This window comes from Acomys russatus, chromosome 23, assembly GCF_903995435.1.
Source record: "Acomys russatus chromosome 23, mAcoRus1.1, whole genome shotgun sequence".
Lineage (NCBI taxonomy): Eukaryota > Metazoa > Chordata > Mammalia > Rodentia > Muridae > Acomys > Acomys russatus.
The window spans coordinates 46,132,814-46,158,708 of record NC_067159.1 but is presented as its reverse complement, the minus strand read 5'-3'; the positions used below and the strand labels follow the sequence as shown (position 1 = coordinate 46,158,708).

The 25,895-nt window shown below is 39.2% G+C and overlaps 1 protein-coding gene across 1 annotated transcript in view; it reads right to left on the bottom strand.

The window, feature by feature from the left end:
* Positions 1-25,895, bottom strand: part of Col24a1 (collagen type XXIV alpha 1 chain) — a 266,714-nt gene that overhangs the window by 143,429 nt on the left and 97,390 nt on the right. The window contains exons 20-22 of the mRNA XM_051165699.1: positions 14,136-14,189; positions 4,966-5,019; positions 3,503-3,547 (exon numbers count right to left, since the gene is read on the bottom strand). Coding sequence (XP_051021656.1) covers positions 3,503-3,547; positions 4,966-5,019; positions 14,136-14,189 — 153 coding nt within the window. The remainder of the gene's footprint in view (positions 1-3,502; positions 3,548-4,965; positions 5,020-14,135; positions 14,190-25,895) is intronic.

Below are 25,895 nucleotides of genomic sequence, written 5' to 3'. Positions count from 1 at the left end.
ACAGAGGCAGCTGGGAGAAATGGTAAGACTCGGGTTGATGACGGCATAGCTTCAAGAATTGTTTATGATTCACATAGGGGATGCGGGAGAAGAGCAGTAGAGGAGTCAGTTCTGAGCTCTGTGAACTAAAGTTCCTGGTTGGGGGTTAGGGCACCTGCAGCTGGGCTTCCTGCCAGGAAGACTAAGCAATTACAGTGCCAGAGTTTGTGCCAAGTTTGGAATGTGGCGGTCTAGAGCCACAATGCCAGGGGTCAGTTTTCAGTCCCCCTAATTAGCCACTTATTGCCTTCCTCTGTATGAGACCTAACAGCTCTGTGACTATTAGGCATGGCTTTTGGAATGCTGCTCTCTGTAGAGCTAGCTCCCACCAACCGGAAGGCGGAGAACACCCGAGGCTCATAGCTGTGAATCCCCTGCTTCTCTGGAACCCACCTGTCTAACCAATGTTTCCACAAATGTAATTGCAAAGGTTTGCAATTTTAAATTGTTCTTTCTTCAGCTCCCATACAAACTTCATGAAACTGCTACTATAGTGCAACATGGAACTTAAGGTAACCTGAATCTATGTTTCTGGGCGTGGTCACTCAGTTTTTCTTTTGAGGTGATGATTATGTTTATGCATTGAAAATTAGATAATTTCAGTTTGAGTAACTAAATAATTGAAATGAGAAGGACCCTATGAATAGGCTGGATGGCAAATTAGAAGCTGAGTTTTGAACATTTTAGTTAATATAGCTATTGGGTGCCTATGCACAGAGTTCAAAGTAGAAAGTTCTGAAACAAGGATATTGCTCTGGAAGTCATTAGTGGTGATATTTCAATTTATAAGATACATAGACTTGCTAAGAGAGTGGTGAGGATTGTTAGAAAGAAAGAATAGTAGGCCTGTGTGTTGTAAGGATGGTCCACTAGAGAGAAAATCTTCGTGTCAGAAGTAGAGACTTGGACGAATTACTGGATGAATTCTCTGAATCACTGAAGGGCATTAGGAAATGAAAAGTGAAATGAAAAAAAATTCTGACTTTAGTAGGATCAATGGCTGGACTGTTCACTCACAACAAGACAAAAGGCAGATTAAACAGGGAAGACCGGAAACTGAGTAGATGCTATGAATGGTAGACCAGTGTACGACTACTCTGCTTCAAGAGCAGGAGGAGGAGGAAGAGGAGGAGGAGGAGGAGGAGGAGGAGGAGGAGGAGGAGGACGAGGAGGAGGAGGAGATGAATGAAAATAATATGGAAATAAACAGCTACAGGGAGAAAGTTATAAAGTAGTAATTTAGAAATGAGGCATGGACAAGAAAGTAGAATTCAGAGTGTAGCAAAGAGGATAAGTCTGGAAAGCCTGACAGTGAGGTGTGTGCAGTCATGAGGAAGAAAAAGAACAAGTGGGAAAGCACCAAGGTAGACATGGGCACCCTCAGAGTGGAGACTGTGCACTGGAAAGAGAAAGCAGGAGAAAGAAGACGCTGGCTAGGGAATCAGAGTTTGTAATTGGAAGTAAGATCATGTTGGAGCAAGGAAAGGGTTTAACTTCCTTAGTTGGACCCCATCGGATACTTCCAACAGGAGTGAGATGGAACAGCCTCACTCCAGCCCACACTCAGCACTGGTGTGTGTGTGTGTGTGTGTGTGTGTGTGTGTGTGTGTGTGTGTGTGTGTGTCTCAAGGACTGACAAGCAGAGGACTCCCAGCCTTCCCTTGGGCTTCCATTTGGCTCTGTACTCAGATGCTGACACAGCTAACCGGCCTGGCAGCCTGCCTGTCAATCTTTCCATCCTTCTAGATCCATCTGGTCCTGGACCTGACACTACTCCTGCTCTTGGACCAGATTGAGCCTTTCACCTGAATACAGGGCCAGAAATTTAACTAAGAGTGAAATAATTTCATTTTTCTGATATTGACTATTTTTTCAGCAATCCATTTTTATTAAAAACTGATTAGAAAGTGTCATAGTGAAAGTATTCCTTTTTAATTCTTAACACACAGCCCATTTAAGCAGCACTGGACACTCTAGAATACTGTACTAAATCTGCAGTGTAATAAGTATCAGTGGAATCAGGAGCCAATACACTTATAATCTTTGGAACCAAGCCATTGTGGGCAGTGGTGATGGGCTAAGACTTCTGGCCCCATTTATGTGCTACTACACTGGTTTTGGTTTGTTTTGGGTTTTGTTTTGGGGAGGATGGAGTTAGCTTTGAAAATGTAATATTAAAACCTTATTTTCATATACTATGTTACAGAGTTTTCAATATTAGGGATGGTTCACATGATATACTTGAAGCCATCTTAGTTCTTAAATTGTCCTCAATGCACAGGAGTGAAACAATACAGAACATTAAAGAGTTCCCTTGTTTTCCAGGAAAGCAAATATTAAATGACATCAGTTATATTAGGCTCACATAACAATTTTTCCATCACATGCTCTTTCTTACAAAAAAAAAAAAAGACCCTTTTCAAATGAAAAGGGACATTGGTTCAAAGGAACCAATGACATGAGTGAAGGATTGTTGTTTTACTCAATACAAAGTAAAACTTGAGGATGTGTACTCTGTGACATTGTCACATTGCACACGTGCAATGCCTCTTAAATGTTGAACACACACCATAATAATTTAAATCGCAAGCTCTGGTCATGCATACAAAAAACATTCAAATTTATTTGCAGAACTTAGAAAACAATAGTTTCTATATCACCAGATGGTACTATCTGATTAAAATTGGGAGGGGGGACCACCTACTACTTTTCTATAATTTCTATACTGGCATATTGATAAGTCAGAATTTTCCAGAAGTATTCCTAAAATTACTTTATTTGGTATTACTGGGAACTATACAAATAATTTTCATAAATTCCCAAGACCATAAAGCCACTGAGAAAAGTGATAAGCAATAATTGCTAATACAATCAATGGGTAGGGATTTCAGCTGGGAGGTAGAGCCATTCTTAGCACGTACAAGGTCCTGGGTCAGTCCTCAGCTCTCAGAAAAAAAATCTCTCTAGAGAAATCCATTCATCGGCTAACTTTAATTTGAGGGGATTTTAGGATCATAATGGTTCTAGCTATTGGTTTTTCTTATTAATTAAAATATTATAATCTAAAGTATTGCAAAATGGCTGTTTTAAAGGCAAACATGTACAGAAAATATTTTAATTAATTAATTAATTTTGAGAGTGTATATATTATATTTTCCTTCATCAAACATGAAACAAAAAGTTGTTTCTCTTTTCCACTGATAATTATATAATTTAATTTTATAATTAAATATCTTAACCTTTAAAATATTTTGAGGTAATAAAAATTTACAACATTTCTCCCTTTCTTTTTTTCCTTGCAAGCCCTGCCATTAGGACAAGGTCTTACTGTATACCCAAGGCTAGCTCGGAACTTGTTATTATGCCCAGGGAGACCTTGCACTCAGGATCTCCTTGCCTTCCAACAAGTTACTGGCAGGCGCCACCTTATTAGGACTTAGGGAATCACTTTTGTGCTACTTACCCTTGATCCCAGTTCTCCAAAGGGTCCAATCGGTCCTTCTTCTCCCTTAGAAATAAATCAGAACAAATACTTGCCTAAAATGGTGTTTAAAAATAGAAATCTTTACCCATTGTACATTTTCTAAACTTTGAAGCTTGTTATGGGATACAACAAAAATCCTGCTATAACTTTCTTATATTTTAGAATCAAATCCTTCCATGTTTTAATATTTTGGAGATTATTCCACATTTACTCCATTGCTTTTTAAAATTGGTGGACCACACATGCCATATACAGGAAATTAGGAGTGGCAGAGATTAAGGTACTTAGGAATCTCTGAGATAATTGAGTATAATTTCTAGTTTTTGTCTACACAGAAGCACAACTCTATTCTTAGCAGATGAAAATCAGCACACATATTTATTGTATATTTAATAATCACTTATGCAGAATGTGCTGTAGGCCTATTTGATACTTAATTCATTCATCCAGTTTCTCTCTCTCCACCTCCTCCTCCTCTTCCTTCTTCTTATTTTAAGACTGAGTCTCTTCTGTAGTTGAGTCTCACCTCAAAGTTGTGATCCTCCTGCCTCAGCTTTGCAAGTGATAGGATTATAGACAGTGCTGCCATACCCGGCTAAACGCACACATTTTTAAACTTCAGTTTTGTCTGAGACTCTAGACACACAAAGCACACCTGTTCCTATCTGAATGGAGCTTCCAAAGCACACTAGATCTTACCCAAATGATGCTTACTGTCAAGCGCTGTATTATAAACCATCTACAGCCCCAGCATCTTAGAGTCAAATTAGCTATAATGCCACAGTATGTGAAAACCTGGCATATTCTTCTAAGAGTAAAAAATGAATGGTGGAAAGAGACTGGAGATAAATATAACCAAAAGTTGCAAACTTCCACACATTATTTTCCAAGAAAAAAAAAAGGCGAATAAGCTCCAATTACTCATGTATTGATGGAACACACTGACTTTCATCTTTAAATGAATAGTTGGTAGTATTAGTTTAGGTTATCACTCTTGGCAGCATGTTTACACGTCCTTAGTAGCACATGCCTTATACATCTGATAAACAGACATTTTGTTCAATTCACAAGTCAATTAAATATAATTTATTAAGTCACAAATATAAAACAATCACAAGTAGTAAATATGAATTCTAGCACATATAAGTTTCATTCTGGTTCCCGAGTATTCAACATTCCATTGGTGACCACTGAAATAAACCACCAAAGAGCTTAAAACTCTGTAAAATGATTCAAAATTCCAATCCCATACATGCCAATATAAATAACTTGAAATCCTTCACAGCAAAAACTGTTCACACTGAGGAAATTCAGGAAATTCATTTTATCGTGTAAAGACTGAAGTGTCATAAAAAAAACAAACAAACAAACAAACAAAAAAAAAAAACAAACCAGAAATGTCAACTAAAAGATTGCTGACTCGACATTAATTTCCTCAGTACCTGAGTTCCTTTGAGACCTGGAGGCCCAGGAGGCCCTCTGCTTCCAAAGTGTCCCTATAAAACCAATGCAAATACAGAAGATGAAAATTACACATTTATATATTTTTATTGGCCAACATTACCACAGAGGTGGGAATACTGTTGGGTACCATTCGTTTATCACTGGGAATTATCAAAATGAGATGAGATGGGGCTTGAGTAAAACCCGCAAATTATCTAGAAGACCAAGAAAAAAAGCAATAAATTTGCTCTTACACAACATGTGAAGGTTCAAACAATTCTTTGATATTTGTTAACTTTCAGACCTTTTAGGACAATTCTTCTTATTTAAAGCAATTGGCCCAACAGTTTTTTCTGACACTAAGTATACATATTATATAAAGTATTTCAGGAGGCTGCTGGGAGACAAGTAGATTGGGACACTCATTCCTTGCATAGAGGGCCCTTCACCTCATTCATGTATGAGGCAGGTAATTTGCAGATCTAGTGAACTTCATCACTGGGACTTTTAAGACTACTAAATTCTTTTGTTAACAACAAAACATGTCAAAAAGCAATTTCTCTCTGAATGAAACCTTGTTCAAAATATACAAATTATTTTTCAGTTCACCCAGCACCATACAACATCTATTCAATTTGGCATTTCTTAGCAGTTTTGTTGGAAATGTGCAGTGTCAGGAGAGTTTTATGTAAAACCTTCCTAAGAAGTTTATTTTATATACTTGTTACAGTGTTTTTTATTATAATTAAAGAGTTTTTAAATACAATTTTAATTGCAGCAAATAATTACATGGAGTTGAAGAGTAAATGTGCCCTGGTGACTTGCAGTTTTTGTTTTAGAATTCATTAGCAACAAACCACATGAGATCTTTCTGTAGATCTTGCTCTTTCCTGACTGTGCTTTAATTAAATAAGAAATGGAAAATGGCTGGTTAGCTTCAGTGTGCATCCTTGCAAGTCTCTGACACAAACATTAGCACTCAAGAAACTACAACACTTAAGCTAGCGACACAATTTTTAATGTACTTTTCCTGTTTTTAAAAAGAAAAGATGTATTAGGGAGTGGAAAGAAAGATATGCATTTTATGTTAGTCCAACACATTAACATGTTTATGGCAAAAAATCACTTTAATTTTCCCCAAGGAAACATTTGTTTCTATTCTTGATCTCATAACTTGAGGTTAAATGTCTCTAACTCTGAGTATAATGGTAGATGTGCAACAGAGAGTGAATTTAGCCAATTCATTTGGCATCCCTGGAGACAGCGATTGGTTCAGTGGTTGGCAAAGGACAGTTCACCCACTTCTACCTCCCAACTCCAGTGAAGCCATAGAGAGAATAGAAGATCCTGTAAAGATGCCCAGATAAAGTAAAAGACATCATGTGCAGATGGGCCAGAAAACATAGTGTTGCTCAAATGCCCAGCGCACAGAAGGTGACCAGTGCATCCGGGGCTTGATTATAAAAGCCCAGGGTTGTCTTTTATACAAACAGGAGCAAAACAAAACCTAAAACTCATACAGAGCCACAAAGGACCCCAACAGTACAGTCTTGGAAAAGAAACCAAAGCTGGAGTTTGTCATGCTTCCTGGCCCTAAAACATATCACACAAGGATGCCGAAATCACCAAGCTGCAAACTGCCGTAAGGACACGCAACACTTAAGCCGATAGGCTAGAAAATCACAACAATAAACTCAACAGTAAACACTGCCTTGGTAAGGACTCTGCAAAATGAGAAAAGGGCAGTCTCTTCAAAGTTTTGGGAAAAGTGGTTATTTCAGGATAACACTGAGCCCTCTTTTAATGCCCTACAAGGTTAAATGGATTATATGTGATTATGATATCTCAAACCATAGTTCATATAGAAGATGTGGGAAAGTGTCAGATCAGTGCTGATGACAGTAACCAGTTGGATGTGACATCAAAGCACAAGCATCAAAAGCAGAAATAGTTAGGTGACATGATCTCTCACTGAAAGCCTGCATACCAAGAAACAATGATCAGTAGGCTGAAAAGGCGCCCACAGAATGGGAGAAAATGTCTGTGAGCCACATAGCTGATAATGCATTAAAATAAAAATGTATAATTTCCAAGATCTACACAGCTCACTAAAATGTGGACAGACGACTTTTGGGTATATATTCAAAAGAATTGTGAATGGGCTATCAGATCTACATGTATATTTGATGACCCATTATTTATAAAAGCCAAGAGTCTGGCTCCTCTATTGCCCATTGATTAGTGAGTAGAGAAAATGTGTTATGTACAAATTATGCAATTTTTTAGCTTTAAAAAAGGAACTCATCATATGCTTCAAGATGGATGAAACTTGAAGACTTTATGCTAATGCAATTAGCCAGTCACAGAACAGCAAACACTGCAGGACTCAACTTATATAAGGTATACACAGTACACAAGTCATAGAAGCCCACAGTAAATTGGCCTTGCCTAGAACTGACATAATGAAGGGATGTTCTTTAGGGGCTGCTTTAATCAAGGAGGATTTTTTAAAAGTTCTGGAGACCTGCCTTACAACAACAACACACATTTTAGGTATTAAAATACTTTACTACACAATGATGAAGATATTAAGAAGACAGTCTTATAGGTTTTTCATCAACCCACATGCTCGCATACACACATGCACACACATACACACATGCACACACACGCACACACATGCACACATGCACACACATGCACACTCACACATCACTTTTCTACAGCTTTATTGGGATTCATACACCTCACTTTATTTATTTATTTATTTGTTTATTATATTTTGTATCTGCTCCCTACCCATTTTTAGAAGGACAGATCTCTTTCTGTCATCTATACTGTGCTTTTACCATAACTGTTTTATACAACCTTTCTTATCTCCACTTGACTAAATCCAACCCATTCAACTCAACTCCCAATTCACCTGTGAATCTCTAAGAAATATGGCCACACTGACTATTGCCTTCTCTAAAACCCGTAGCTATGCACTTATCATATGTTTCCTGGTAATTATGATTTTAACTTTTTCCATGTGGAGGACATGTTTCTAGAAGATTATAAATTCCTAGTACAGAGAAGACTGTGTCTTCTTAATTTTGTTTTCTAGTTACTGCTTAATATATTACAAACAGTAACATGCAAAAAAATTTGCCCAATATACAAACTCAATAAACATTTCTCAGCTGACTAAACACTGCCTAGAGAGCAGAATGGTTAATACAATAAATATGTATATAAAAATCTCCATTTAGTGGATACAATGCCATCTAGCAGAATGGCCTAGAGCCATGCATCTTTTTCTTGCTAAGCTGGCTTCCCCTATAGAGACAAACATATGACATAGTGGAGTGAGTCAAGGCAACAGCTACTTCACAAATAGTAGGCTTCCTTTACACACTTACCGGGACTGTAACGCAAAACAGGGTGACAGCTGGTTTCAGCATTCCTAATTCCATAGCCAAAGCAACAGCACAAACCACAGGAGCAACAAATACAGTGTTCCCCTGTTTACTGGAGAACAGAGATTATTTACTGGGCACTCGTACTTTCTGCAGCGACCAGCAGAGGATGTGCTTTTGTTGATGTTACAGTATTCTTGAAAGCAGATTGCCAAATTGAGTGTCTCGGGAAGGCTTACTGAAGGATGTTTGCGTCCATATACAAATGTACACACAGATCTCCACAGTCGGTAGAGCCATAATTGAGACAAGTTTGCAATCCCAGTTTGAAGATTTTAGTCAACTGGCAGAAAATGAAAGGCTGCTGCAGAGCTCTTGTCCTGGAAAGAATTCTCCCTTTCACTGAACAGGAGACACCTATTTTTTTTCAAATACAGTGTACATGGCTTTCTTTTCTTTTAAAAATAGTTATTTATGTTTATTTCACGTGTATATGTGCTTGCCAACGTGAATGTATGCAGATCATGTGAGTGCCTGGTGCTTACCAAGGACACAAGAGGGTGTCAGGTCCCATAGAACGGAGTCACACTTGGTTGTGAACCAACATGTAGGTGCTGGGAACAAAATCTGGGTCCTTTGCAAGAGTAGCAAGTGCTCTTAGCCACTGAGCCATCTGCCCAGCCCTTACATGGATGAGTATGTCAATACAGCTTTAGTAAGTTACATGATTCCTACTTCCTAAACAAGACACGTAGGAAAAATGAAGTTTAAGGATGCTGGCATGGTAGGATTATACATTGCTGAAGAAACATATCATACATATTTGGGTTTATTTTTCCTGTTTCCAAAACAATAAAACAAATCAAAACAAATGAGAAAGACCAAGAACATAGACAACATCAGGTCTCTCATCCTTAAAACACAAAGTCATATTCTTCTTACTATTAACTTTTCTGGTGCTTTTGATACAATAATATGTTCTAAAAGTGTTTTAAAAACTTCAGTGGCGTATATAAAGTCAATAAGTGCGCTTTGTTGTGTTAATGAATCTATAAATTCATATCTTACCTGCTGAGCCAGCTCTTCAAGCCCCCACTTTAAACATTTCAATTGTAAGACTAAAATAACTACCTAGGAAAGACTTTAGTCACCATTGTAACCATATTAAAAAACTCATCTCACTTTAGTTTTTTTTTTTTTCTCTTCCACCAAACAAACTGAAATGCACTAGGGATCTTAGCCAATCATGATCCACACCCTTGCATGTCAAGGTCAATGATTGTTTCCTGACTTCCAAAGCCCAAACGTGTTGCTCACTTTTTGAGGCTCTCGCAGTGCAATATCAGCTCTTCTCAACAGCTTACTTATTCACTACTTTTATGTGTGTATATATGGTGTGTGTGCCTGCATGTGTTTATCTGCACCATGTGTGTGCAGGGGCCTGCAGAAGCCAGAAGTGGAACCAAAGCTGCAGGCCATAGTGGCTGCCACATGGGTGCAGGGGACTGAACCTGAGTCCTTTGCCACAGCAGTAATCTCTCTTAGCCACTGACCTATTTCTCCAACCTCTCTCATTCTTTTATACTGTACTTCTTATAGTTTTTTTTTGACAACTTTTTATCTTTCTTGTCAAATTAGAACTTCACCCACAGGATGCATTATAGTTACAGAATGGTAGAACTCCAGTCACAGATTGCAGTTACAGAATGGTAGAACTCTGCCCACAGGAGGCATTGTAGTTACTATCTCACACTTAGTACCTGACATAACACAAAAAAGCAACTCTATGTAGATTGAATGAATGAGCTACTGAGTGAATGAATAAACAAACTAAGATGCTTCTGCTCAAGTTCCTAAGCAGGGGGAGGCTGGAGTGGACAAGAGGCACCTTAGTACCATTCTCTGTACTATCTGTCTGTCTTGCCTTCTTATTTCTACACTTTATCTTAGTTTACTGATGGCTATTATCTTTATATGTCAAAGTAAGTATCTCATCATACTGATCCAGATTTGCAAATTCTCCCAAGTTCTCTCTTAATTTTACCACTAAAGCTCAATGACAAGAAACCCAAATCAAAATCTCTGTTTTACCTTTTATTTCTCTCTCTTCCATCATCTTCCCTTAGTAATCAAATCAGCTTTGTTTATATCTTCAAAGTAAACTTCACCCTTAGCTAGTCAATAAATCATCCAGTCAGTGAATATCAAGCTCCTATTGTGAAATTCCTAGAATTTTATTCTAGTCACAATAATATATTTAAAATAAGATGATTTCTCTCAAAGACCTTGCAGTCTAGCAGAGAGGCAGGCAAGCATAAAAAAAATACATGGCAATAATTGCTTGACAGAGGTTTTTCAGGGACATGGAGGAAAACAAAATTTATGTTGAGGAAACTTGGACAGTGTCCTAGTGATGCCCAAAACGTCACATCTCACTAAAAGAGCAGCATCAAAGAAGTGGTGAGGTCTGAACAGGTATAGCATGGTTTGTTCATCTATAGAGTTTGGCTGGAGTGGTACTTTTAAAGAGTGATAGGTGTTGAATGTGTACTGCAGAGTTAGAAGAAGGTTAGAACACAGAGACCCGTGTGTTAAAAATAAAGACGTGCGAGTCTTCACAGAGTTGCGCTGCAGATCCCTTAAGGATTCAAGCACAAGAGTGGCAGGCTGAGATGTATACTTTCCACAGATTTTTCCCTTGGCATCACCTCTGTGGGCTTGAAGTAATGCCAGACTGGAGGCAGGGAGAGTAACTGGAGGTCTTGCACACTAATCCTGGATAGAAATGAAGAAGGCCTAAGCTACAACATTGGCAGTGAAAATGGTTTCAAAAAGAAAGAGGGGAAATTTTGAGTCAAGGAGAAATGGTAAAAGGTTATAATTGATGGCATGAGGTTGCTCAGGACTCCAGAGAGGATTTGATGCAAAGCATGTGTGGGACATGTACGTGCAGGGGCAACTGCTCAGCCATGAAAAGCGAGTGCGACGTGGCTGCACAGAGGGATGTTGGTGGGTGGCAGGTGAGGTTGCCAGGTAAAACACAGGATGCACAGCTGCATTTGAATTTCAGATAAACAGCGAGTGACATTCAGTTTAAATACTTTCCAAATCCCGCTGCTCCATTCCCTCACAAGTTTCCCTTTTCCTGAATGTCACACAGCCCGCTTGTCTGCTTCACGACTCCTCCTCACTCATCATGTCAGGTCCTACAACTGTGCACTTCTTCCACTGTGCATGATAATCATTATGGTTATAAGGAATTCCATGTTTGTATAGGTTGTACATTTCTTTGGTGTGTGTGTGTGTGTGTGTGTGTGTGTGTGTGTGTGTGTGTAAATGTATGTGTATGTGCGTGCATCTGAACATGGGTATGTGGAGGTCAGAGGATGTTATTGGATGTCTTCCTCAATTACATCCTATCTATCTATCTATCTATCTATCTATCTATCTATCTATCTATCATCTGTCTGTTTGTCTGCCTGCCTGTCTGTTTGTCTGTCTATCTTTGGAGATGGGGGGGGGGTCTCTAAGTGAACCTGGATATTGGCAATTGGTAGAAAGTGAAACATCAGGTACTCTCGTGTTTCTGTCACACCCAGCTTTTTCTGTGGGTGCTGGGATCTGAATTCCAATCCTCTTTGCTTGGCATCAGATGCTTTACCCGGTCTGCCATCTCTCCAGGCCCCAGCCTGTAAAGCTCTTGAAACATAGATTAGGACTTTCCATCTAGGGTCTAGCACCGTGGTCCCACTCGAGAGTCACCCAGTAAATATTTGTTAAGTGAATCAATGCTTTACATTATTTCTCCAGTCCTATCCCCGCTTGTACGTGCTGTGCTCTGGCCAGGCGTGGTGAGTCTGCTCTCTTAAATGGAAGCCTTATACATTCACCCCAGGCCTCAGATAGAACCTGAGACCTAGTCCCAGGTTTCTGGTACAGTCTGAGGAGCCCCACCTCATGCCTCCCCGACCTCTAGGCTTGGGAAAGAGCACACCCAGTGCCTATTCAGCACCTGCCTTATTATTTCTTATAATTAAAAATATTGCTGCCACTACTGTTGTTGTTGTTTTTGTTGTGTGAGTGTCTGCTTGTGTCTGAGCAATTTATCTTTATCATCATCATCGTTGTCGTCGTCATCGTCATCATCATCATCATCATCATCATCAACATCATCAGCATCATCAACATCAGCAGCATAACGATTGTTCTTGTTCTGTGTCTGGGTATGGATATGTGCATACCAGTGCAGCTGCCATAGGAGGCCAGAGGCCTTGAATCTCCATGGAGCTAGACTTCCAGGTGGCTGTTACAGGTTTTGGGGGGGGGTGTCAAACATGGGACATCTGTAAGAGCAGTACAAGCTCTTAACTAACTGCTGAGCCATCTCTCCAGCCTGTTACCTAGATTTTTGTAGTGTCTCTGTTTGCCTTCAACTTCCTCCTGCTTTCAACTATCCTTTATAGTGACTTAAGGGCTGTCTTTCAATGACACAGACCAAATGGCATATTTGTTACTTGCACGTCTTCGATTACTCCCTGATGCTGGTGAGAAATGCAGAAACTACATCTGATGGAGGATGCTCCCTACGCCAAGTAATAAAGAACTCAGACTTCGCAATCACCTCTTCGTGAAAACCCGGATGTACCACCCAGCTCTGTGACTGAGTGTCTTCTCCTTAGAGCTTTAAAAACGTTTATTTTTTGCATTCATGTATGTGTTCCTGTACGTGCATGAGAAACATCTGGAAGGTGGGGGTCAGTTCTTTCCTTCTACCATGTAGGTTTAGGGGCTCAGTCTCTGGTGTGGCTTTATGGTAAATATCATTCTTACTGAACCATCTCTCTGACCCTTGAGTGACCATCTTAATATTTGTGACACTTGTAAAATGGGAGTGTTATCTACTTGATAACATTATGTAAAACTTAATTTATCTAACTTCAGGAAAACATTTGCCATGCCACTATATACATCCACAGAGAGTACAGTTCATGGCCAGAGGCTTCTATTATTAATATCTGTCCAGCCTTCCCTGCGCTGACTTTTCCTCTCCACTTAACACCAGTACTTTCCATTTGAGCTTCACTTCATTAATGCCCCCACCCTCAGATGTCAGATGCCATCACTCCATGGTTCTATTTCCAATGCATGTTTGCTTAGGATGCCCAGACTGCATGACTGTCTGGGGCACATCTCTATACTGAAACTTGGTGCTAAATACCATGCACACACAGAGCAATACCCTCCTGTGAGCACAGAGCCACACCCAGTGTGCATACAGAGTGGCACTCTCCTGTGAGCACAGAGCCTCACCCAGTGCACACACAGAGCAGCACTCCTGTGCACACAGAGCAGCACCCTGTGTGCACACAGAGCAGCAGGAAACAGTGAAGGTGCTCAGGTTTCTGTGGTACCTTCTGTTCCATCGAGGTATCTTTTACTGGAACTGTGGGCATTTTGTCAATGCTGAAAGATTCCAATCATCAGAAATCTCTCTCCCATTTCCTGTTACAATGACTTTAAAGAGTTGTTTTCATTTTTTTTTTTCTCTCCTCTGAACAATCCTTTGGCTGGATCTCCATGATGTTCAAATATTATCCCTCTTCTACCCGCAACAAATCCAGAAAATCATTTAACACTGACTGGACTCTGAGCTCGAGATGCTTATTATTTACTGATAAGTCTGGTATTAAGAGCTTTTTCTACACATATTAAGAATTTAAATGAGAAAATCTAGATATCTGTGTTCAGCGAGGTTTTTATTTGCTTTTTACCTTTGGTCCTTCAGGTCCATTTTGTCCAGGAATCCCAATGTCTCCTGGAAAGCCCTAGTAGATACAAAATAGAGCGTTTATGTCACAGATAATTACTTTAAATCTATTCAACATATAACTCTGCCCCCCCCCAGTGCTGTCTGTATTCTGTGCCCAGTTAGGATAGTTTACATTCTTCAAAATTCAGTGTAAATAATTATTAGACAAATGTTCCACAGTGGGATAAAAAAGTACAGTATCTTTAAAAAAGATAGAATTTACTGTATTAATTATTCACACTCTCCAGGCTTAAAGACTCACTGTGGTCCTATTTAAGATGGAACAGAATGACACATTTTCCTGTTGTCATACCAGACACTGGCTGTCAAGGACTAACATGGTGTACCCTGTAAGACTCACTCTTCACTAATAACCAAGGAATGAGAAGTTTTGTTGAGTAGAGGCACACTCCACTTCTATCTAGTTAAAAAATCACCATATATATATATATATATATATATAATACCTATGCTTTGCACCAAATCTCCCTATCATAACATCCCAGACTGGTGATTGCCTATACTTAGCTCATCTATAGTTTTTCAAATTTACTATCTGACTCTTTCCTTCACTAACAAAATTTGATCTGCCTATATTTTCATCAGAATCATAATTTCACACATGGAAAGCAGCCTAAAGCAGTTGCTTCCCAAAGTGAAATGCATAATAAGGTAGACTGAAGTCTGTGCTGGGGAAAGGCCTGGGGTGGTGCTCTAAACCGGTGAGGTTAAGACTTATGCTGATGTAATGAGTCAGAACACAGTACACCATGCTTGGTTTCAAACAGTAACGTCATCACTAGACTCCTCTTGGTTTAGTCACTGATGAGTAAAGGCCATCCCCATTGACAAGGACAATACAGGAAAGGCTCTCAACTCAATGACTTTTTTTTTTTAAAGATAATAATGCTTTTGATCAAGTACAGTTGTCATCAAGTAAAGAAAAGATAGTTCTGTGGTGGGGTAAATGTGCTGGGAATAAAAACCTTAACAAGAATGATATAAGGCAGCAAAGCTGATTATGTGAAGCTCATTTTGTGAAGAAAAACAAAAAAGTGGCATAGATTTATCTGGTCTGGTTAGGAAATGTATACTCCAGCAATTTGCATGCCAGATTTAAAATATGGATTATGTGGAGAAAAATGTATTGATGGCATTAGTGTCAAAAGACAAATTAGGCAATGTACCTGAAGAATTTACTACCAGGCCTGATCCCCAAAGGTGAGACAGTTAGCACAGATTTATTGATTGCTGTATTGATCAGAATGAATCGGGCTCTCATATGCTGATATTTGTAATCATGCATGTATAAAATTATATTAATCTAATAATTTCACGCTTTTGATCTTAAATATATTATATTTACTGGGAAGAAAAGCCACTGTGGGCTTGAGGCAATATACCTATCTCCTAGCTCTTGCTCAAACACTTGCTAGTTGAACCCCTTATCTTAGCCACTACACTCCTCTCGCCATGCGTTCACTGCTTGAATGACTATCACCTGAAGTTCCAAGCCAAAGGGTTTTGTACTTCACCTTCAAATACTTCCTTTTATTGCCCTAAAACTCTCATACCACAAAGTAACTTAACACAGTGTTTTGTCTTGTTTTATTTTTCGTGCTAGACTGTAAACTCGTTGGGTGTACTTTATGTGCTTCCTACTACGACATCTGGTATGCAGTAATTACTTTAAAAAGTTTTGTCGTTGTTGTTATTGTTGAGTGACTTGTTTCTTTTGAAAAAGAGGACAGCATGTCCTGTGGCTAATTTGCATCCCTTGGTCCTTATTTACAACCAGTCAAAACACTGGCTCAGGGCTCCCTCATGGAGACATTCATGACTTGTCCATCTCCACATGACCCCAGAGTACCTTATCATACCAGCAACTGAGGAAGCTATCACAAACATTGAAACTAGAGTCACTTAAGAATAATTCCTAGGGTGCTTGGATAGGATTCTACAAGCCAAATAAGAAGAAAAGGAATGTTTTTCAATGTGGAGAAGAATTGGATTAACTTTAACCACAATAAATATATTTAAATTCATACGTTCAAGTGAATTGCCTTTCAAAATTGTCTACATAAAGAGAAGATAAAGGGAAGCTAACTCATCATGTGGAAAAGTGATAACAAATCAAGCATTCATTTGCCTTTGTTTTATTCTGTACAACCTTGATCAAAGTAATAGGAAAGGCTATACCAGCTCTCCCCAAAGAAATGAGAAAGCAAGAAAATCTATTTTTCATCCTTCAAATTATCCCATAGACTTGCATTGAGATTAAACCTAAAGAAACAGCACACACACACACACACACACACACACACACACACACTGAAAAGACATGTAAGACATGTGCTGATGGAAGAACACAAGATGACCTGCTGACTTGCCCAAAAAAGCAAAACAAACCTCAATATGGTCAGGACGCTGTCATGTGAGTAGCAATTTTCAAGAGAAACACAAATCAAAGAACATACAGAACTACACCAGGAAGCTATAATCAACAGAGACTGTGGAAGATGCTGTAAGGGAAATGACTGGACGCTTCCTCAGCCAAATTATGAGGGAGGAAGAAAGGGGAGTGAACTTACACAATGAAAGACACAGAAATTTAAAGATTAAAAACAAGACACGAGAAGGTTTTGGGTGGCAATAAGCAGTTCTGCCTTGACCTTACAGGACTTAGAAGAAAATATGTCTGAAATCTGTGTGTGGTACATCTTTGTTTTACAGTCTCTTGTGATTACAATTTATTTTGTAATGAAACAGTAACAAAAATTAGTGAGGTAATTCTACTTAAACATGGGGTGTCTGACATATGTGCATACCTACATCTTTTATGAGTCAAAAGATCAACAAAATACATGAAAAAAACCAAAGTGCCATAGACAAAAGATGTCAACAAATCAAACCTCATATTAGAGTTAAGTAAATAGAATGTCTCAAAATGAAAAGTTTATTTAAAATATCCTCTATGTCCTTCCCATATGGGCTAGCTTAAAAACATGGCCAGTGAATATTTTCATTATTTTAAATATTCATATCTGGACTACCTCAAGTAGAGATCTTCTCATTAAATATTACATTTTAAAATAGGAAAAAAAAACATCAGAGTTAACTGGATCAGCTAAGTATTAATGATAACATCCAGAAAATAATTTGTTTTTTATGTTTAAATTTACTGCTTAATCTGTAAAACCAATGATGGGACACAAATGTGTGCCAAGCAGTGAAATGTCAGAGTTTTCACTTAAAATCTATTCTTGAGGCCAAGACTTCTTTATTTTTAAAAATCATATTGGCAGACAAATCGGTAATAAGGAAAGTAAAAACAAAAATCTGATAAAGATGTCTGGACTCATTGCTTTACATTTAAAATAATATTAACACGTCAGAAAGAGCTTCCCTGTTTCAGTTAAGTCATCACATCACACCTGAGAATATGATACCTTAGTGGGGAGGAGGAGGAAGAGAGGGAGGAGAGGGTGGAGGAGGGGGAGGTGGGGGAAAGCCTGACTTCTGGTGCTTTCTTAACAGAAAGTCTGATCACAGATTGATACTGAGAAGCAGAAGAATGAAGTAGCTTTTAAAATAATAAGTGCAAATGTGTCTTCTATTTTCAGAGCCTTCACATCTGTTTGCTGTACAGAGTGATTCAGTGTTCTCTCCAGTAAAAACAAAGTTTTATTATTCTCTAATCACTAAAGGCTGGAGACAATTCACATGCATTTTTATGGCAAAACCTGGGAACGAAATCACTAGCAGATTGCATGTGTTTCCTAGGAAATCGTAAAAGTGAAATACTGTCTTCTTACCTACTGGTAGCCAAAGCTCAAAAAACTAGTTTCCTAACAAGGTAAATATATGATATTTTATGGCATACATTGACATTTTAAGTAGCTTTCCAGTGGGACTAATATATTTCTGTACTTAATTGAGATCTATATTTCTTCCTATTAAAAATTGCAAATGGATAAACAGCAAGCAAAAAGTAAGTACAATGGCTGAATTAATGAAGAGCAATCACATGATGGAACAAACTGCATGAACCTCAAGTGTCTTATGCTAAGTGAAAAGGGCCAGACCGAAAAAGAGCACAAACTATGAGTCACTTATGGGAATACTTTGGAAAATGTGGACTGATGTGGGATGATGAAAAATGCACGAATGGCTTCCTATGGAGGAAAGGGGCAGGAAGAACAGAAGAAAAAAAAAATTAAAAAGCATAAAGATGCAGTGCTTGCCTTTATTGGAGGTTGGTCTGATGTATTTCGATGCTAATTACTGCTTTCTGTCTCTGTGACCCGCTTTGCCTCACAGCCTAACCTGTTTGACCAATAAAAGGCCATCACACCTGTGCAGGCCAAATGGGATAGGTGTGGCTAAGATTTCCAGGCTTGGGGAGACAGAGAGAATCTTGGGAAGAAGAGAGACTGGAAGAAAGGAGAGAAGAAGGTCATACCATGATGAGTTAGGTGGAGGAGAAGCATGTGGCCTGTGTGGATGGAGATTTGGCCCATATGAAGAACATTCGCAAGTATATGGGATTATGGAAGGCAGGTAGCTTGATGAAAATTATTAGAAGCAGATGGCATGGGATTGGGACAGGTATTCCATACCTGCTCCACTATGGGAAGTAGTTTAGGAGATTAATATCTGCCCTGCCCCAGGTTAGCTAAGGCTATTTTAAAATATAACAAGTGTCTGTGTCTTGATTGACTGCTAGCAGGTTAGAAAATCCCACCATAATAATAATTATGGGCCTAATAATAAACATTATTATGCCATACTGGTAAATTAACTGTAACATGCCTTTGATAGGTATATCTGTTGTTTTGACTTAATAATGATATCGTAAATTATCTGTAAGTGGAAAGTATTTAATTAAATAGTTTAAATGTTTAGATTTTATTAAAAATCAATTATATACTTCAGTAAGCCTTTTTTCTGCTGCAGTTTAACAAATTGGTATTGGGTACTGTGGTGGAGAATACTGACCACTAGCTTCACAGTACCTAGAATCGCCCAGGAGACACACCTCCCAGCACCCTCCTGAGGGGTATTTCAGTTTGTGTCTGGGCCATCATGAAAGACTGTCTAGATTAGGTCAACTGAGCAGGGAGAGAGCCACTTACAGGATGAGTGGCACCAGTTCACAGGCTTGCATCCTGGACTGCAGGAAGCTCGCTAAACATGAAGCTTGTTCTGCCTCTGCCCATGCGATGTGGCCATCACATCTGCTGCCCTGGCGGGCTGTTTCCTTGAATCGGCAGCCCAAACAATCCCTTCTCCCTTAAGCTGCTTTTGTCAGAGTATGTTTAGCATAGCAACAGGAAAAGTAACTAACACAGGCCTTTTAGATAACTGTTTCCTGTGGTTAGGCAACTGTGTGTGATGCTGTGAACATCTTTAGGAAAGAGGCAGAATTCACTCACTGAATTAGTACTCTGGTAAATCTATAGACTTAGGGTAAAGCTTTAGACTCTGGCTTTTTTTTTTTTTTTTTTTTTTTTGAGGTAAGTAGCATGTTTGATTATAATAATAGCTTGAAAACAAAGTCTGTGTTTTGAATAATATGAGACTTTCTGATATTTTTATAGTATCTTTAATATATTATAACTTGTCTTAGATGATATTTAGGCTAGTCAACGGTCACTGAAGGTTTAGTTCTTATAAGTGCTACTGGTTTCTGTTGTGATTTAAATACAGAGAGAGCACAGTAAAATTGGACTGTGCTTATCTTCTGCGTAGCTCTGAAATCTAAAATTAGTAGAGATGAATGCAGTATTTTATTTAAGAAAATGGCCGCAAAATAACATTGATAAAAGCAATATGTCGATTATTAATTAGGTTAGGTAAAGCCTAGCCTGTTATTTGGTATAGAGTACATTAAATAAACATTTAGTAGCATGAACTGATGGACAAATTAAAGATGAATTCTGTGTGTTGGTGTAAATGCATAGCTAAGCACACGTGTGTAACCAGCAGACACACTTGCATGTCTTTCCTCAGGGGCCATCCACCAGTTTTCTTTTGAGATGACATTTCTTACCAGCCTTGAGCTTGTAAAGTGAGCTAGGCAGTCCAGTGACCCCAGAGATTTTATGTGAGTTTTGGGGATCTAACTCCGGTCCTGGTGCTTTCCAGACAGGCACTTTATCAGCTGAGCTATGACTCCAGCCCCATTAATTCTATTTTAGGTAATTATATTGTTGTGTAGTTTCAAAAGTTATCCTTTGTCCAAAAGTAAACACAAAGGAAAACCTAGCATAGCTTTGTGGAGAACATTGCAATTTTATATATTCAAAAAAGAAGGAACACACTGTGAAGAGAGCAGGTTCTGTAAGGGGAGAGCTGGCTTGAGGCAGAGACCCAGAATTCAGCCATAGGGCTTTGTTCCTCTGCATTATAGGCAGCACACATCGTGCCAGCAACATGGCCAGTCCAAGTAATAATATTAAATGGACTAAAATGACTTTTCTTGAATGAGACTAAGCTGTCCAAAAGTTAATGCCAACAAAATATTCAAAAAGGTAAAAATAGTAAAGTTGTTTTCCCAGTAAACTATAGGAACCTAACTCAAGCACAGAACAGGCAGCTACTGCAAAGAAGGAGCTTCCTTCTCTTCAGGGAAAACCACATGCAGAAAACATAAGGGTCTGCCAAGAAAAATGCAAAGTCAACACCCCATTGAGGTATCTGGTTTTCTTTCATCCCCTTCTTGCTATTTTAGACCTAAAATTCTTTCAAAACAAGACTGTTTTCATTATGATATTTTGGAATAGTTTTGCAATTGATTACTCCTTGTCATATATTTTTTTTCCTTATGAGCAATTCCATGCATTTGAGCAGAAAGCACACTGCAGCTGACTCCCATATGGTCATCATCATGAAATCCCAGCAGAGAAAGTCCTCAAATAAAAGACAATGCAGTTCCTATGATGCAACCCATCCCTGGTTCCACATAGCATTCACGCATCTCTGATATCACCCTGAAAGGCATGGAGAGCATCAGACAGGAAGTCCACGTGTACTCTTGTAAAGGCCACACAAACCTATACCAAAGTTACAATTTTAGAATAAACCGTTCTGTTGTTTGTTACTCAGGGTTCAATAATCAACAGTGACAGAAAGAAGATAGAGTAGTGTAAACTGGGGAGGAAATGGGGGGGGGGATAGAAAATGACTACAAAGATAAGTAAAAGCCTCGCATTTGACCATGTCCCCTGGAGGGGGAGACCTGGTGGCACTCAGAGGAAGGACAGCAGGTAGCCAAGAAGAGACTTGATACCCTATGAGAATATACAGGGGGAGGTAATCCTCCTCAGGAACAGTCATAGGGGAGGGGAATAATGGGAAAATGGGGGGGGGGGGGAGGGGAGGAATGGGAGGATACAAGGGATGGGATAAACATTGAGATGTAACAAGAATAAATTAATAAAAAAATGCAAAAAAAAAAAAAGAATCAAGGGTTTGGTTTGATTAGATCTTCAGTCACATGGTTTTGATGTTTTCACAATTTATTTATATGTCAAAAATTAAACTATATAATTTTTCAGGTGCAGTGCATGGCTATAATCTCAGCACTTGAGAGGTAGAGGTAAGAATATGTGGGTGTTGAGGTTATCTGTAACTACATAGTGAGTTCGTGGCCAGCCTAGACTGTAGGAGATGCTGTACCAAGCAGAAGAGTTGAGCTTTATAATATAAATGTCTGTATGCATTTTGTTATATACCAATTATACCACACTAAAGCTGATGAGAGGACAGCTAGGGTTGGATGGTTCAAATAATCATGCTGTACTGGTACCCAGATCTCTAAAGATCTTTAGAGAAAAAAAAATTAAGATTTACTGTAGGTATAAGGTTATTTTGTAGTTTAAATTCTGATTTCTGTCTCAATGTTGTGTAAACACTGCTCCGCAACACTGTCCCCTGGTATGCCAATGAAGCAGCTTACAGCCAGTTGCTGAGCAGGGGAGACAATAGGGCTGGACTTCCTGCCAGCCAGGGAAGGAGGAGTTAGAAGAGGAAGTAGGGGACTCAGCCATGGGAAAGGTACAAGATCAGGAGGAAGGAGCTGGAGCCAAGGAAAGCTGCAAAGTGCAAGTATTGCTGAGATATTTGCTGGGAGTAAGACAAAATAACATAGTGTTAAGAATAGACTTAAGCTGCTCAAGATTGTGTTGTATGGCTTTATAAACAAATATAAAAGAGTCTCTATTATTTGTGTGATAACCGGGTTAAGAAATAACCCAGTTTTATAAAAAAATAAATAAATAACTTCAACAATTTATTCCCTAATCTTCTTCCCAGGCAAAACTCAGTGAAGTTTAGATTTTTGAATTATTTCACAGGTGATACCAGCATCAGCATTATTTTGTTCATGTGTTTAGAAAATATGTTTTTATACACTCAATATCTACCATCTGTCTGACTCATTAGGAATTTCTCTGGCTGTTTTAATTAATGAACTTCGGTCAACCCACTTAACAAAATTGAATTCATTCTTCTTGGCACTAAGCGTTCTACGGGGGAATGTCTTGGCTTTGTGGATATACGTTCTGAAAACTATCTCAAAGAAAGCCTCCTTTTGTGCATGTATATATTTAGTGACAGACAATGGGTTAATGTGACAAAGAAAGCACATTTACAATGCTGGAAAGAATATGCAGATTCCAGTTCCCAACCATTCTGCCAGACGTGCAGTACGGAGCTAGAGCCCACAGCTTTGCATTCTCTGTTATTTTCTTTCTCAACTATGTTTACTGCTTTGTTGAACTGTGTAGACATACATTTAAGTTACACTGAGAAGACTCTATCTGTTCCAGGTTCTGCAATCATGCATTATACTGCCAGCTCAATGCCATGTAGTCTAAGATCCCTTTCAGGGTTTGTTCAGCAAGACTTGGTAGTGTGTTCCTTTATATCTTGTGGAACTCGGTTAATCTGGGCTTTGTTAGAATGACTTATAGACTGTCTGTCTACCAATCCAAGAATCCAGTAGTTGTTCAGTCCATGAGATTGGATGTCTCTGCTGGTCTTCAGAATGTGATGGAATCTTGAAGAAGTAGACTCTAATGCCAGTGACGGAATGGACACACTAGCAAGAGTGAAAGCAAGCAAGCAAAGAGACAGCAAGCTTCCTTCTTCCATGTGCTTAATTTAGGCTACAGAAAGTATGGTTCAGATTAAAGGTGGACCTTCCCACCTCAAAGGATCTGGATTAGAAGTGGTCCTTCTAATTTCAGAGGATTTAATTAATTAAAATCCCTCACAGTGTGCTCAGCCACTTGGTTTTAGCTAATTACAGACATGGTCAAGCTGACAATGGAGAATAGCCATCACCAACCAAGAACAGGCATCACAACGGCTATGTAGTACCAGGCATGTTACATTATGATCAAGAATACGCTTCTCCATTCCAGTAAGATGTGCACTCGTGAAGAAAGATAGACGCATCTTCACGAACTTCATTTCTCTAGCATTTAGCGTTTAATACACCACAGTGAGATAATTTGGCATTGTTTTCTTGCATCTCTGTACATTATACAAATAAGGTTCTGAAATCCACTATTCCTGCCTTACTTTGTAGAGTCTGGGGTAAACTCTTCATCTACAGTACAGCACAAGAAACTTAGTATTCAAAACAATAAAGATCATCTTTCTGGAATGTACTGTCTTTTATGATTCCTTGTGTAATAAATTTGATTTCCCTAACCTCTGTAGTCCCCTTATGTAGTGCAACAGACCTCAGGTGCAGGTGTTGGCATCTTGCCTTGTCATCCTATGAGAATGATGGCTTGGTGAATCTGTGCAGATCTGATAGCAATTTAGAAATTGCTGTTGATGAAATAACTGCTCATTGTCTCTGTCTTAAGACTGTCTTCTATTGTTAACAATACTCTGCTATGCTCACAGACAAGAACCTAGCATAGCTGTCCTCTGAGAGGCTACACCAGCAGTGGATCCAAACAGATGCAGAGACTCACAGCTAAACATTAGACAAAGCATAGGGAGCCTTATGAGAAGGGGAGGAGGGAGGGAGATGGATAGAAGGACCTGGAGGTGACAGGAGCTCTACAAGAAGACTAACAGAGCCAACTAACCAGGGGCAGGGGGGAGGTTTGCAGAGACGGAAGCACCAGCCAAAGACTGTGCATGGACAGGACTTAGGTCCCATACACAGATGTAGCTGATGGGTTGCTCAGGCTTCATGAGGGTCCCTAGTAAGGGGAGTGGGGCTGTCTCTGACATGGACTCTGTTGGCAGCTTTTTGATCACTTCCCCACTGGTGGGGCTTCCTCACCAGAACACAGGGGAAAAAGGACATGCTCAGTCCTGATGTGACTTGATGAGCTCGGGTGGGTGATTGGAGGGGGGCTCCCCTTTTCTGAGGAATAGGGGAGGGGTGAGAGAGGGATGGGGGAAGAGGAAGGGAGGGTAGGACCAGAAGGAAAGGTGGGAAGGGAGGGGGCTACGATTGGGAAGTAAGATAAGTAAATAAATAAATAAAAAGGAGAAACACCACAGTGAGGGAGAAAAAAAAAAAAAAAAGACTCGTGTCTTCTACAAGCATTACTGCAATCATGTGGTTAATCTATTAACTTTCATGTAGCTTAAAACCTAATGCATTGTCTGCTTTGGTAACAAGTATGTGTTAATTATGGAGGCATAGCTTTTTGGAGCAGGAAAAACAAGACTTCATGAGATGAAGCAGGTTCCAACTCAGTTTGTCTATGTTGCTGCCAACATTTCTCCAGGCAGAAGGCTACCCTCATCAACATGCTGAGATGCCTCAGGACTCCTCCACTGTACCAGCTTCTAAGAGGTGTTTCTCTTCCCACCAGGTATGAAAGAGTGGGCATCTGTGACTACCCATTTTGGAAATCAGTTTGGAAGGCTCACTTGAAAACTGAGAGGGTCAGCTTTGCCAACTGTCTCCAAACCTACCATGTGTGCTTACTGAGATACCTGGGATTGGCTTATGTGACTTACCCTGCTTGGAATGCCCTTCCTCTCTCCTGGCATTTGTTCACAAATAATCCAACTCCAAATATGTTTTCCATGCTTATGAATTCAGTCATGTTAACAATTATCTATAACAACCACTCATTATCTCTTACCTGAAGCTTTCATTCTTGTGTATGTCTTACTTTTCCCAACTAGAATACACACACACACACACACACACACACACACACACACACACACACACACACATATATATGAGTATGGGTGATATGTTAAAATGTTTTGCACAGTGTGTTTATTGGGTATAGCTAAGGGCATCAATAAATAAAAATTGTATTAGCTGATTTAATCACATGCACTATTTCAATACCACTTTAAATATACAGTGTGTGTGTGTGTGTGTGTGTGTGTGTGTGTGTGTGTGTGTTGAGTATGAGCATGTAAGTGCAGTGCACACACAGGACAGAAGATGGTGTCAGATCCTGTGGAACTGGGCTTGCAGGAGGTTGGTTGTAAGCTGCTGGATGTAGGTCCTAGATACTGACATGGGTCCTCTGCCAGAGCAGTATGCACCCCTAAACGCGACCTATCTCTGCATCCTCTGTTAGCACCACTTTTAAGTGACAACTAAAGAAAAAATTCCTAGTCAAATCCAACCCATAAAAGATATTAAGGAAGTAATTGAATTAGATGAAAGGAACCGATTAGCATTAACATAATCATCTAACACAGGTAGCCACAGCCTGGT